The following is a 15,035-nucleotide window of genomic DNA, read 5'->3' as shown; positions in this document are numbered from 1 at the left end:
CCCACTGGACCAACAGAGAAGTCCCACTTATTGCCTGATCTTAGTCATAAAATGGTGAAGGAAGACCAAACTGTATTCCTGGCCCCATTACGGGCACACAACTCCACCAAGAGCACACTCTCCTGAATGTGCGTCCATCTTGCTCCCTTTAAGGATAGCTTCAGGAAAACTAAGCAAGGCAGTGTCACAGAATTGGACAAAGAAGTTCTCAACTTATGATTATTATGGTTAAGAATTTTATTATCAAAATTATTACATCTCTTGTGAAAGTTCAAATGTTACAGCAAGGTGTAAACACTCCACTTGAGAAAGAAGTGATACTTCTTCCCTTCCAAGAGTCCCCCCCACCCCCCGCCCCACCCCCCCCAGAGGTCTGGTCTTGACAGCACCCTGCCCACACAGAGTGGCTGGGGTCTCTGCACGTGCCAGGCAGGGTGAGGGCCGCCTGCCCGCTGGCCTCTCCCCTTGGTTAATAGCCAAGGGGAGAATGCAAACCCCAGCCCAAATGGAGAGACATTTACATACGTTTTATATAATATACAAAGAAACCAGCATCCCAGGCAACATGATTTCCACTCCAACGCTCTCCCAGACTGATGGGTTTGTGGGGGAAACAACATAAAGAAAAGTATTCTGCTGACGTTTCAGCATTAAAAAAAAAAATCTCCCCTCATTTGAGCAAACACCTGATTTGAATTTTGAAAAAGTGAAATTTTGTAACAGTCACACACAAAGAGAGAAGACTGTGCATATAATAGTTGTAGGAGAGGGCAGAAAGAAAAGGGGATGCAAGAGGCTGAGGGAAAAAAGGAAAAAACAAATTGGAGGGAAGGAGGGAGACTCACAGTATTATCTTGTCCAAAAGAAAGAAGTAAGGTCCACTGCAGCACCAGGGATTACACCTGTCAGATATTTGCTACCCCTACCATGGTTATAACTGAATACAAAAATTAGATAAATAAAAACACGCCGGATATTACAGTAAACAAGTGAAAGAAATAAGCTGGCAACCGTATGGAATTTAAAAAGATTGTGTACCCCACCTGGCTGGCCCAGGGCTCCTCCAGGGGTGTACAACAGGCACAATGCACTGATGGGGAGAAGCCAGTCTGCTCTCATCTCTCATCCAGAACAGGTGTCATTAGGTGTGTGGGTGGCTTTAAAACACTCTCACCTGGGCCACTCTCAAATAAGCATCTCCCAAAGAAACGTGGGACATGCCCACACACAATCACAGTCCTGTCGGTGCCATTCCACAATCAAAGCTTTCCACTCTTACCCTGCAGTCACGAGTGCATGCTCTCCAATCATGGAGGCGGTCCTACTCTGGGGATTGGCAACTCCTGATTAACTGGGAGTAGAAAAAATAAAATTCAAAGAACTCCCAAACTACTTGGAACTCTTCCTAATCAAATGCATTGTCAATGGCTGGTAAGTAGCAATGCAATTGGCCCATCTCTCTTTTCTTTGCCTACTTACTTCATGGGTTACTGAGCTGTGAAATAGCTTGGGGAAGGGGAGTGGGTTGGTACCAGCTGGGGGCTCAGACAATCTACTACAATAATCTGCTTCTGAATAATCAAGAACTGACCACAAGTATTTCTTCAGAGATCCAGGAACCCCCTCAGAGCACACACCAAACTTCACTATCCCTGCCTCTTGGTGTTTTTAAGACAAAGGTAAGGAATATTCTCAGTGAACACACCTTGGCAAGATACCTGCTTTTGGAATGGTTGTTTTATATACCCACCTTTTTTCATAAGTGCATAAAACCCTAACACTACTCAGATGGCTTGGGGCTTTGAGATTGGCTCTTTTCACCTTTTTTTTCCTTTGAAAACTTTTTTCTTTTTTGGATTTAAAAAGATGTCCTCACTGCACAAGTGACTACAGGCTACAGGCAAGGATGGGAGATGGAGGCTTCAACACAACTCATTGCACTTAGAATCGTTACTAACCGAAACACCATTTGCTTGTCAACAATGTACCCTTAACAGCAGGGAGCAACTTCTTCATAGTCTCTGCTTCAGACAAGATTTACATCTTTCTCCAGGGCCAGAGCCAGTCGTGACCACAAGTCTTGTTTCTTGTCGACCAGACCCAATCCTCTGGCACCTTGTACCCCCTTCCCCAGCAATATGCTCGGCCTAGGTTCCAGAGGCAGCTGGAAGGAAGCAGCTATGGGCTCATTCAAGTTCTGTTTGCCCAAATCCAGAAGCCCTAGGAAAGTCCTGTCTGAGTCTTGACCCCCGACCCCTGCAGTGGCTGGAGTCGGTACTGGTGCACACCCCCACTCCCTCGATGTGGGTAGTGCTGTGAATTGGAAACCGCAGATACCCTGGAGGCCTGGTAGGCAGCTGACTGCCCAGCACTGGGCAGACTGATAGTCCGGAAGTCTGATGACAATGACGACCTAGAGTTCTGAGGAAAGGAGGTGGAACTCAGAGTTCCTGTGCTGGACTGGGAAACCGAGTCTGAGGTCGGCGAGTCTGAGGGGCCCTGTGGGGTAGGGCTAGCAGCACTAGAAGGGCAGCTCCTCCTTGGAAGACTGCTGCCGGTGCTGTTTCCAGAATGTGGCTGGCTGCTATAATACCCTGGTGTCCCCGTAAATGGGGCCAACGAGTCTGTGGACACAGGGTGGGCGGGGCTGGAATAGGACGTGGAAGAGAGGGAGGATTCTGAAGAACCATGAGAAGGGGGGTTCCCAGGTCTCAGTGCAGTAGTTCGATAACTGTATCCCGGAGACTGGGTGGGATGTCCTCTAAAGGGGGAGGAACTCTGTTGAAGGAGGCTTTGTGATTCTGTCCGTGGACTATCACACTGCAGGAGCTAGAAAGAGTTGGGAGGAAAAGCATAAGGAGGTGAAAAAGTCCCTATTTAAGCCTTTTAGGCTCGTGGATATTTAAAAGACCCTACTTTTTCTTTTTCTTCTTCTTCATCTTCTTCAACATTTGTTCTTTTTAGGATACCAAAGACAGTAAAATGACTGTCTTTGGTCATTTCAATTTTCTGGCATGATTTATTACCTGAAGGTGAGCTGGTGATGACTTACTTCCAAGGTTGCTGAAACTATATGCAAAGACGGTATCTCAACTGCAAAGGATGGCCAGGATCACAAAACATTTGGAACCTAGAACACATTCCTACGCCCAGAGATGAGCACCTTCTTGCCTCACCTGGTAGCTGTATCTGGAAGGGCTGTAAACGGCTGCTCCTTTAGAGAGTGCTGAGCTCAGCGTCTCTGGGCCTTCACCATCGGCAGGGTCTGGAAGGTAATACAAAATCAACTCATTTTCTAAGAATGAGTGAGAGAGAGCAATTGTTCATTCAAGTCACCAATGCCAGCACCAACCCATGCTGCTCTCTGATAAATCAGTTGAGTGCAGCATGCCACAAGGGCAAAATGAGTGGTTAATTATGGGCTGTTTTAAATGCCTGATCTGATTTCTGTCTCCTTCTTTCTCTTCATCCTTCATCAAGGTGATTCCCAGGGCTTTGGAGAGATGAGTTACAGAAAGGTATCCTTTGGGAAAAAAGAGCAGACAGAGAGCAAGCAACGCTAGACCTTAAGAATGCTATTGCCCAAGAAAATGAAAGCAAGACTGCGCTGGAACTTTGCATGTAAGGGAGCCCAACCTCATTAAGAAATGGACTCACCTCAGCCCAGCATTTGGTGTGAACTGTGTGGAGCCTGGCTCATGTGGCCCTGAACCTGGCTGGCAGAAGAAGGCCATCGGCTCACCTGAGTCTTTCTCTGTGATGTTACTCTCCCATGTGGGAGAAGGCTCTCCTTTTTGGGCCACCCTCACACTGCTTCGGAGGACCTTGGGGATGCTCCCTCCTTCTCGGAGTCGTTCTACCGATGTGGGAACCATCCTGTGAAGGCAATAGGGTGTACACTTATGCCACAGGACTTGAGAGTTAAGAGTGCAGAACAAACAAGACTCTGACAAACAGCTGTACAATGTTTCTTAAAACATCCTCTTTTAAAACATTATTTTCTTCATGACCAATTTAAAACAAGGTATTTTCTCTGCCTCAAACTATGTCAGGCACCTAAGAATAAACACTTTAAGAAAACACAATCAAGGAGAAGGGGTATTTAAAGGTATCTACTGCCTTCAATCTCCATCTTGAAATGCTATTTTTCTCTTTTGTGAAGTCATGTGACTGGTAGGTAGTAGTGATGTCTCACAGATTAACGAACATTACTCATTTGAGCCATGTCTCTTCTTTCCCAGATCTCATTTCTTCAGTTCAATATCCCTAAAATGCCTCATTCTTTATATTTCACTCATTTGATACTCAGTACCTGACAACATTATCTATTTATTTGTCGTCTATCTTAAACTAGATATTTCAGAGTGTGTCTGAAATACATATATGCTAGCAATGTGGAACTGAGACATCTGATGTTAATTTCAGTGGAACTGAGCTCATCTCCTGCTTACCTTGCACATGAAATGAGAAAATAGAAGAGGCAGTGTTAGTGCCCAGTGAATGAAATAGCTCCTCTGTGTTCACAACCATATGCCGTCCAACATACTGTTCTGCAGGCTCAGTGGCAATTGTTTGCTTCTGTTAAGTTCGGGGATTGTGACTGATACTATTAAATCAGCCGAATATGATACATAGTACTGCTGGCTGGCTTTCTCAAGTAAGTGTTTCCATATATCTTAGGTAAAGAGTCTAGACGTTTATTTCCCTCCTGAATTTAAGCATAAGAGCGTCAAACTTAAACTTACCACCTACTGCTGATACTCTCTTGAGGTCTGCAGTGAGACGAAGTGCCTCTGGAATCTGATGGGCTTACCGCCTCCAGATGAGACATAGAGGAATGAGACGGGGAGAATTTTTTGTGAGGGGAAGATGGGGTTCGGGCTGAGGATCCCTGCACACCATGGGCACCAGTGTCAGAAAGCGAGTTACTGTTGCCTTGCCCAGCTCCTGCAGACTTGCTTTTGCTCTGTGTGGAGTCACCTCCCCCACCAGCAGAATTTTCCTTGGCTTCTTGTTTCCGTTTGCGGTACTCCAGCAGGGATACCTAGGAAAGAAAACAGAAACAGGACTCCAGCTAGACATCATTTGTGGATCACCAGCAATGGGGAAAGAACATGGAACCCTAGGAAACCGCTAGCAGGCCAGGCAAACAAAGCAGGCACCAACAGGTGACTTTTTCCAGGTGTGAGAGAGACCTGAGCACAGCTACATATTTAAATCAGTGAGAAGCTGGTTAGAAAAAGAGAATATACCAGGATATGACATTTTTGAAAAATGGCATTTACAAGTAGACCACAACCTTTATTCTGCCTTCAGAAAAACCAGTGAGATCACAGTTCCATGTAACAGAAGTGTGCTATCACAGTTATTTGCAACAAAGGTAGCACCAAGAAAGGTGGGGGACTTCCCTGCTGGTCCAGTGGTTAAGATGCTGTGCTTCCAAGGCAGGGGCACAGGTTCGACCCCTGATTGGGGAACTAAGATACCAAATGCTGCGTGGCATGGCCAAAAACAAACAAAAATACATGAAAAGGGAAGGTAAAGAGCTGGGAATTTGTGCAGTCTGAGAAAGTCTCTTCCTCAATCCCCAGAAATCCCTATAGTTGTGCCACCAAAACTTCTCTCCAACTTGCCATTCCTCTGCCTTATACTTTCCTGACTGCCACACTGAAAGCCCCCTTCCTTGCCCCACCTAGTACATCCACCTTTGGCTGTTACAGCACACTGTGCTTACACTGGCTTTCAACCTAACACAGTGTCTTGTATACTTATAAACTGTTATGTTCTATAAGGGCAGAGAACAAATTTGTTTGGCTTTTTGTCTTTAATGTCCAGCACAGAACTTGCCTGACAGCAGGTGCTCAACAATATTTCTGAAGCAACAGATCATGATTTCAATCATTTCTGCACACGATAAATTAAACCAGAAATCCAAAGACTTGTTACCATTTTTGTTCCTGCTAGTCAATACTGTTCATGCAAGAGTAATCTTTTTTTAAAAAATGTTTGATTTTATATTGGAGTATAGCTGATTAACAATGCTGTGACAGTTTCAGGTGCACAGCAGAGCCACTCAGCCATACATACACATGCATCCATTCTCCCCCGAACTCCCCTCCCATCCAGGCTGCCACATAACACTGAGCAGTGTTGACCTTGTTGGTTATCCATGTTAAATATAGCAGTGCTGACATGTCGATCCCAACCTCTCTAACTGTCCCCCTTCCCCTGCAGCAACCAGAAGTTTGTTCTCTAAATCTGTGAGTCTCATGCAACAGTATTCTAAACCTAATGCTAATTTTTTTTTTTTTTTTGGTGGGGGGTGGGAGCAAGGTGGCTGTGCCTCCTGGCATGCAGGATCTTAGTTTCCCAACTGGGAACCCAACCCAAGCCCCCTGCAGTGGAAGCTCAGTGTCTTAACCACTAGACTGCCAGGGAAGTGTCCCCAGTGCTATTTTATTACAAATTATCTGTCAGTGTTTCCTCCTTCTTTTAATCACTTAGGGCTCTCAATTTTCTGTTCAAATATAGAATATAACAAAAATACAAAGTAAGACAATTTTGTGTATGCAATTTCTATACACAATCACGGAAAGGAGTTAGTGTAAGAATTCTGGTAATGTATTTCATTGCAATGCAAAGATAAAAAGCCACCAGACTACATGTGAACAAGAGTACACATAGACACTTGGCAGTTATGTGAGACTGTCACACACAGAGGACATTTAAGGATCTCTAGATCTGACCAGTAAATGGAAGTTTACTGGACAGCTCAAAATACTCCCGTGCATTTCCAAATAAACCTAGCTGAAAATCACTGACATAAAAAGCAAATTTTTGGCTTCGTAATTTCCAGAACAGGCATCACCTACAAGTCAAGCCCCAAACCAGATCTCTGTGACCTGGCCCTGCCCATCTTTATTCTCCTCACTTCTCACCTGCTACCACAGCAACACTGAACTGCAATCGTATCACATTCCTGCTGCCTGCTCAATGGAGTGTCACAGTTACTTGTTCTGCTCTGTTCTGCAGCATCTTTATCCCCTGAATATGTTGAGTGATTGATTACTTACTATTTGAGATCAGCCAAACCAGTGACCTGTCACCTTTCACGCTATTCCTCGCAAACTTGGCTATGAACCTCTTATTTGTCCTCAAGCACCCTCTACTATCCAACTTGGCCAGGTTTCCTCTATTAAGTTGTTCTTTTCTCTCATCATTAATATAATTATCTGCTAAGCTCAGTCTCACTTGCTATAAGCTCCATCAGGGTGAAATCGAAGCGGCGATATGGCATGGTGGCAGTAAGAGCATACCGTCTGGAATCAGGCAGACCTGGGGAGTGTCCTAGCTCAATCATATACTATCTGTGTGACCATGGGCAAATTATGCAACTGGTCTTAAATTCCATCATTTGCAAAATGGGAAATTACCCATCTTATAAGACTATTGTGAGGCTAAATGCATAAGAGCCTAATGGTGCCCAGAACATGAAAAGTAGCATAAAATATGTAAAGTAGCATTATTCGTTTTCATTGCTTTATCCTTTGAATTGTCTAGCCAACTATATGGCACATACATGAGAAGCATTTAAATTTGCTTAATATTTACAACACTCATCAAGTTGTATTAATATATAGTCTTTCACTGAACATGCCAAGAGACTGTGTCTTACTTCATTTTCCTCACACTGAGAACAGTGCTGAAAACATAGTGGTAACTCAGTGACTACTTACTGAATTATTCAGTTAATGTTCTTCAAAAGGGTCTATAAAATGTGAAGCACTTACCTTTTTCCTCTGTGGTGGGTTCTGGGGGGCAGATGGAACTCCTTCACAAGTCCTTTCGCCACCAGGTGACATGGATCCACGAGAGAGGTCTTTCAGAAAACCATGTTCATATCTGCTGGGAAAGCCTTCTGCAGGGGAACAGTAGCCCCCATCCAAATGTAAAGGCTTTCTATCCCCTACCAGGGGAGACCCTCGATACAATCCATCTGCTCGAGGCATAGCGTTCAATGGGGAGTAGGCATACATCAAGTTAAACTCTGTCCGAAATGTCTGGTCCGAGTTTCTGACAAGAGTCTGATGTCCATCTCCACTCCTGCTTGTAAAACCAGTCTCAGAGGTGGGTCCGACAGAGGGATGAGGAGACAGGTCTGAATGACTCGGGTTGATCAGGGAAGGTCTGTCAGCACAGCTGTTAGTGTTGGAGTCAAGGTAGCCTACTTTTGTCAAGTCCAGGTCTTTTCGGTGACAAAGCTGAAAGAATAAAAATCAACGGAGACATGGGGTAGGGGGGAAAGGAAAAAGTCAAAGGGCAGAAAAGAAGGGAAGTGAGGGGCACAGGTGAGTAAGGAAGGGTAAGAGGGACGGAAGTAGGATAGAGAAAGCCATTAACATCTGTAAAGGTCCCATGCAGCACCAGTGTACACATGCCACATTACCAAAGAATCCTGGCCTTTCCCAAATTGATTTAAAGTCTTTGGATGAGAATACTGGGAAAGTCAGAATTAGATAATTGGCCAAATGTGACTATTTTGCCTGCTTAGCCTTTCATCAGGTTTGCTGAATCACCTTTCACTACATTCAGGGACTGGCAGTATAATCAGGGATTTACCTGAGCCCCATGGAGCCACAGAGATGAGAATGGTGTCTTAAGATAACTGGCTTCTGGTGTTATTCATTTCTAAACTAATATTGATGGAAGGTGGGAGGAGGGGAAAAGGTGAAAGAAAGTAGAAAGTAGACGAAAAGTCAAGTCTTTAAGTTACTGGTTCAGGGAAGGAGAATGGTATTAGTTGAAGACATCAACCAACCAGTTCTTCACTCACTTCCACTATTAAGTATGTGTGTTTCTCATAAACTTTCTGGTCACTCAATTCTTTCTGCATCCTCTAATGTATGTCAACATACCAAAAGACCACTAATGTTCATCACTGCAGAGTATCTGAAATGCTGAAACGTACCAAAAATAAACCCATCTACTTGGTCATCATTACCTCCTAACATCAAAGATTTTCTGCCACTATGTCCACTATAGCTAACTTTCTAGAAAGAATAGAATCAGAAACCCAGATAATACACCATTGTCAGCCTCCAAATTATTCTATCTTAGAATCTTTAGCAACTGAGGAGAGAGAGCTCTATGTTCCTTATAAAATAAGACTAAAAAAAACTACTCAGAAAACCTCTAGTACACTAGAATATAATCTTTAGTTCCATACTGATCTATAAAATCCTACCAATTCAGAATTTAGTCACCTGTCACTGAGTTTAGCACCAACGTTTTACTGGAAGGGTGTGGGAATAAAAGTTCTGTATTTCTAAAAGTTTATGAGCGACTGTAACTTTCTTTTCAAGAGGAGTAAGGCTCCACGTGGATTCATGGAGTTATCATTGCTACCTTTGTTGAAATCTTGTAACAAGTTAAGAAACTCTAGCACTAACATGTGAATTTAACATCTCCATAGCAGTAAGATTTGATGTTCTAAGAGATACCATCTGTACAGCAACCATTTCCCCAACCACTGTAGAATGGACGCCTGAGTTACAGAAGCCATGGGCTGATTTAAGCTGAGAGTTATGACTCTGCCTTTCTAAAGAAGATGCTTAATCTATCAACCAAAGCTCAAAACATCCAGTTAAACAGAGCTGTCAGATTAACTCTGGAATAAAGCATAAATCACTGCCTAACTTTTTCAATATAAGCTGCACCTTCATCAAGCCCAAGATAATAAATATCAAAAGACAGCTCCTACCAACTGTTGATTTAACCTTCCTTACTTAACAAACACACTTTGTTGACTTTAACAAGGTTCCCACATTTTCAGCTCCTTTTAACTTGACTTCTAGATTCTATTCTACTTTAAAAGAACTCTTCAGCCATACCCACCGCCCTCCCCTCAAAACCAACAAAAACAAACCCCACCACACACACACACACCTACTTCATTTTCCTCCATCTACATTGAGAATTCTGAGTAACCACAGTCACACATGGGAAGATTCATTCACCTTACAGTGACCAATCGGCCACCCTCCAGCCCATCACCCCATTCACTCGGATCCCCCAAGCCCTCCCCACACACGCAGGAACACACTCATGCCCACTCACTCACAGCCTCCAAGTGTGATTGAGATGGTGTGATAACTACCTCGGGTGACAGGGACTCGGGCCTATTCGCAGGGGAACTCTCAGGGGAGGATATGTTCTAGAGGAGGGAAAAGCATCTTGTTATTCATCTACTCAAAGAAGCAAAACAAAACAAACAAAAAATAAAGCAAAAGCAAGCATAGATGGTTAGCCACAAATTTGGGGGGGTGGGGTGGGGGTGGGGCAGGGAGAGGGATAAGAATGCACAAGGGAAATGTTTAAATGCAGAATCATCTCAATGGACAGAATGACTTGTTAAAATGCTTCCTGGTGTCTCTGAAAGCATTTAAGGATAAACTGGTTATGTTTCATGCTATAAGTAAACATCTCAAGCGGATAACAAGAGTTAAATTGGTGAGATTTTATAGTTACATTATGTCTTTCTATGTTAGATGAGATTTTAGTAACCTGTAGTATTTGTTATTGATAGGCATCCTATCACTCATCCCTCATGCTTCAGGGCACCTTTCCTCTTTACCCCACTCCCTTCTCTTGAACGTCACATTTTCTCATTCCCTTGTGTGACTCAGGCCTGCCATATTTACCCAGGGGAATTGCTTAGCATGCAGGGGGGGTGCCAGGGCTAGGGAGATGGCCAGTTCCTCTTGAATGACAGTTGCAGGAGTTATGACTGATGGATTCTCCAGCTCACAGGCTAGATGGTTCGTAACATAATCCACTGTACTTTGAGGAACAGAGAGAAAAGGATTAAAAAAAAAAAAAAGGCAGATGTGTACCCTTCAAGCCTCTGGTCCTGAACAAGGGCTTATCCTTAGGGCTTTTGCCTGAAGCAGCACTCCTGAGTGAAATAGTAACTGGGCAGTGAGTTTAGATAGGAAGATATGGAGGGAAAAAGCAGGGAAAGCAGGGAATGATGGTGGTAGCTGTGACAAGGAAAGAAAAGGGTTTCTAATGTTGTAGCCTCTGGATAGCTGTGGCCTGGGTAGCTGAACAATTCTGTGGTAGAGGAAATGAGGCTGCTTCAGCAGGGCTAATGGCTGTTAATAATTTCATTTGGTGGGGTGCTGTATGTATGAGATGGATAGTGGGGTATGGCTCTCAAGGCAGGAAGGGAAAGGTTATTTTGGTGGAAAGAAGGGGTTCATTAAGCTTGCCCTCCCAATGCTGCTTTACTCTTTTTTTGATGCTTCCCTCTCATGATCTTTTTTCCTTACATGTCTTTTCAACTCACCCCCATAGCATTTCTCAGTTTTATTCTGGAAGGTTATTTTTCCTTTTAAAAATGTTATTTCCCCAACAAACTGATCTTTACTTGTGCCATCTCTCTGCTGTTTGTGTGTCACAGTCGTAGGTGAAAGTAAGGCTCCCTACTTCCCCATACTAGAATATAGGAAAGTGTATGGCAATTAAAATGGTGATAAAGATGGCCAGAATGATGAAATCTGGTTTTTTATTGAACTGATGAAACAGGCCAAATTTTCTTAGTTAAATCATGAGACTAAAATAGTGAAAACATGCACTCAACTTTTTGAATGGATGAGTTATTTAATATACTATTTTCTTTCTTTCCGGGTGTTCTTCTAACATTGTGCTTAGACTATGCATCACTTAAATGATCTTTGATTTAAAAAAAACAAACAAACAAAAAAAAAAAACTTGACATTTGCATAGCGTTTCATAGTTATCCAAAATGCTACAAGGAGTAGGGTATACACTGAGTGCAAAACCTGTCTGTTCTAGAAGGCAACTCCCCTTTCAAATTTTACTTTTAATTATAATATAATAAACTATGAAATTCTATTCCTATAATCTACTGCCTGACAGGGAGAATGTCCTCTCATGAAATTTTACCATCAAACTGAAAAGTCAAGTGCAATTAGATCCAAGTAAACTAAGGCCCATATTAGATGTTTTGCGATCTGGCTTAAAAGAATGTCACAGGGAATTTGGTAAACAATAACTTCCCTAGAAATCAAATGTGACCAGGAAGGTTTTTATCCCCCCTCTCAGAAAAACATTTGCTCCAAAAGTAGTTTAGGCATAGAATATAGCTTCCTCTTATTTTCAAGGTTGCTAGTTATAGCTATTTAAAGGTTCAGGTCTTTTTAATTCCCATCCTCTTAAAAACTGAATAGGTAGGATGACACTGATTAGAACATTCACCTTTATCAAACAAGACATCTGGAGAAATACAAGCTGTGTTTAGTCATCAAAACAAATTTTTCTGAGAAGGAACAGTGTCTGTTTAATTAGAAGTCAAAGCAACATGCAATAGATTTTTTTTTTAAACGCACCCACGTGGATTCTATTCCATAAACCTACTATCACTCAAACTTGAACACTAACGCAATTCAGAATTAACTTTTTGAAACAGGTAACCAGAGAGTGAGCAATAAATCTGGTTTTTATAAATGCATGTTGCTAGCTTCTTTCTACTTCTCATTTCTAACACATTATTACAAGAAGGGAAAGTAACCTGGAAATGAAAATCCTAACTTGCCATAAACCATACCTCAATGCTTTCTAAATCTGTTTACTGAGGCCACAAAGAGAATGCAAAATAACAAAGACACTTCACTGATTTAAAGGCCAAGAAATGGAGGCACAACCAATCACTGTAATCTGCACTCTCAGGCTGGTGTCATTTTAATGGTTACTAGGAAACTAGAGGCCAATTTTAACCAAGGCATACAGTAAAGATAAAGATGAAGGTCTAGCAAGACTACCACCTAAAGGTATGGAGGTTGATGAACTGCATGCAAAAGATAGATGAGTATCACCTGTGGGAGTGCTCTTCCTATTTGGGGAAGTATAGAGACTGCCAAGATGAGAGGCTACCAGGTAATAGGTCACAATGACCCTGAGGTTTCCCATTCTCTTGCTAAGGTGGGCAAAGAACATGGTAAAGAAACATTTGGAATGGTATTATATTTGAAATGAGGAGGTGCAAATGATGATTTTCATATTCAGAACTCCCAACAACCAAACCCAAATCACCTCAAATTGCAGAGGAGTATTGCAGCGACTAGCAGTAGTAAGAGATGTGACTGGTGAGAACATGAGGCTGTATCCATTTCGACACTCCTCTTCCGGGTGAGATGGGCCAGGTGTGGTCAGCTGGGGGCTCTTTGAGCCTGGATTGGGAGGGGGTGGTGTGACTGGAGAAAGAGGCCGCAGTAACTTGGTGACATTCTGCTCCATCAGATAGCGAGACTTCCATTTCTTTAATGGGCTCAACAAGTCTGTGAAATACAAAGCTTGGGTGAGAGGTTTGAAATTACAGCCTAAAGGGACACTTGTAGTGAAGCCATTAATCTCTAGCCCACAATGGCTCATAACTCCACTTTTGCCTCATTCCACTGTTATCTCCTGCAATCAAACCAAAAGCCCAAAGGTTCTTTAATTGCCACACTTAAAAGTGATTCTCAAAACTCTAACCTCCCGAAAGGAAACTCATCAGATGAATCTGACACTTTAAATAACTAATCCCTGGAGATAATTTAATCTCTTGTAGTGGAAAACATGAATTTATATTTTTCATATTCTAAAAAAACCCTCAAATCTGTGTCTCTGTTAAAATTACTCGCTTTTATATATTTTTCTGTTCTTTAGCAGCTCTTTACATAATATTCGATCCTTACTGAGTACTTAGTTTTAGAGTGCTTCAAAGTGTGAAATCATTTCTTTTTTTTGTGTGTGTGTGTGTGTGAAATCATTTCTACATAAACCTCATTTTCAAAAACTAGGCTGGTACTCTTTTTCTGATTGGAATATCCTACTTTCTCTGGTGGACTTCTTAGTTCCACTGTGAAAGAAAGTTAACATGCTTTAAATTTTAGTGACTACTCAAGGCAATGCACCTATCTCACTTTCTCAAAGGAAAAATCTATTTTTATTCATTTAATCTATTTATTTGTTTAGTACCTCTTAAATGGAAACCACTGAACTAGGTATGTGCGGGAAAATGGTTATCATATACTTTACTTTTAAAAATATATTCTATTTTAAAAGGGTTTATGAAAGCATAAGAAAAAGAAAAGATACATAAAAGATGTTTAATATAAATTTAAGAACCTCAACGGAAGTGGTCATACTACTATGCATAAGGAAAAAGAAAATTATGCTTTTAAGGGCTTATTACATACCAGGCATTATTCTATGTGCTTCATGTGAATTAGCAGGTTTAACCTGAATAACTCTATAAATCTAGTACTAGTATTATCATTCCTATTTTAAAGGAGTAGACAATCTGGTTCCCATCTACATTCTTAATCCTTAGGTTAAATGATTAGGATTCCTCCCAAGCCATTGAGGAAAAGTTTTGGGACAGCAGCATGGCTATGCTTCAAAACAATTCCCCTGGTAGCAATGGTTAGCATGAGAATGAACACTGGGAAACTATTTGGAGTTAATGGAGTAGTTACACAGAAAGACTTATGAAGCACTAAACTAGCTCAGTAGGGGGAGAAACAGAGAAAAAATAAAAGCAAAAAATACTGGAGATACATATTTTCCTTTCAGATATCTAAAAAATTAAAAATTTTCCTAGATTAGAAGTATATTTGTAATTTCCTTCTGTTCCAGATACTATGTTTTTCTTTTCTCCTTTTGAAAAGTGCCTAGGTATAAACAAAACAAACACGTGATTCATAACTTACATTTAGGTTTATATATTTCAAGAGTCTTCAACAGCGAAATTTTTTAAAAGACCACTATACTGCTAGGTCCAACACTGTAACTACTAAAAGAAATTATGTAAGTTACAAAGTTCATTGTAGAAAAGTTATGAAGTTCAGATGAACTCTCCCATCTCCAAATCAACTTACAGGTTACTCATTTAAAATATATTTTTTGAGTATTTATTATAATATATTTAACGAAAGAGACCTAGCACTCGTCCTTATGAAGTTTACAGGCCA

The 15,035-nt window shown here is 41.7% G+C and overlaps 1 protein-coding gene across 20 annotated transcripts in view; it reads right to left on the bottom strand.

The window, feature by feature from the left end:
* Nucleotides 1–216: 216 nt before the first annotated feature.
* The window catches only part of SETD5 (SET domain containing 5), a 79,428-nt gene continuing 64,609 nt past the window's right edge, over nucleotides 217–15,035 (bottom strand). For 15 of the 20 annotated variants that reach the window (XM_040246007.1, XM_040246014.1, XM_040246009.1 and 12 more), the window contains 7 exons: nucleotides 13,114–13,358; nucleotides 10,157–10,213; nucleotides 7,791–8,261; nucleotides 4,746–5,044; nucleotides 3,743–3,876; nucleotides 3,177–3,265; nucleotides 1,832–2,829 (listed from right to left, as the gene is read on the bottom strand). In XM_040246007.1, the coding sequence (XP_040101941.1) occupies nucleotides 2,221–2,829; nucleotides 3,177–3,265; nucleotides 3,743–3,876; nucleotides 4,746–5,044; nucleotides 7,791–8,261; nucleotides 10,157–10,213; nucleotides 13,114–13,358 (1,904 nt within the window). In that variant the 3' untranslated portion in view covers nucleotides 1,832–2,220. Of the gene's footprint in view, nucleotides 2,830–3,176; nucleotides 3,266–3,742; nucleotides 3,877–4,745; nucleotides 5,045–7,790; nucleotides 8,262–10,156; nucleotides 10,214–13,113; nucleotides 13,359–15,035 lie in introns of all 20 variants that reach the window. The other 5 variants (XM_040246016.1, XM_040246019.1, XM_040246011.1 and 2 more) reach the window with 2 other exon arrangements.

Source organism: Oryx dammah, unplaced genomic scaffold, assembly GCF_014754425.2.
Source record: "Oryx dammah isolate SB20612 unplaced genomic scaffold, SCBI_Odam_1.1 HiC_scaffold_9, whole genome shotgun sequence".
NCBI lineage: Eukaryota > Metazoa > Chordata > Mammalia > Artiodactyla > Bovidae > Oryx > Oryx dammah.
The sequence above is the reverse complement of the archived record's forward strand: the minus strand, read 5'-3'. Positions and strand labels throughout refer to the sequence as shown.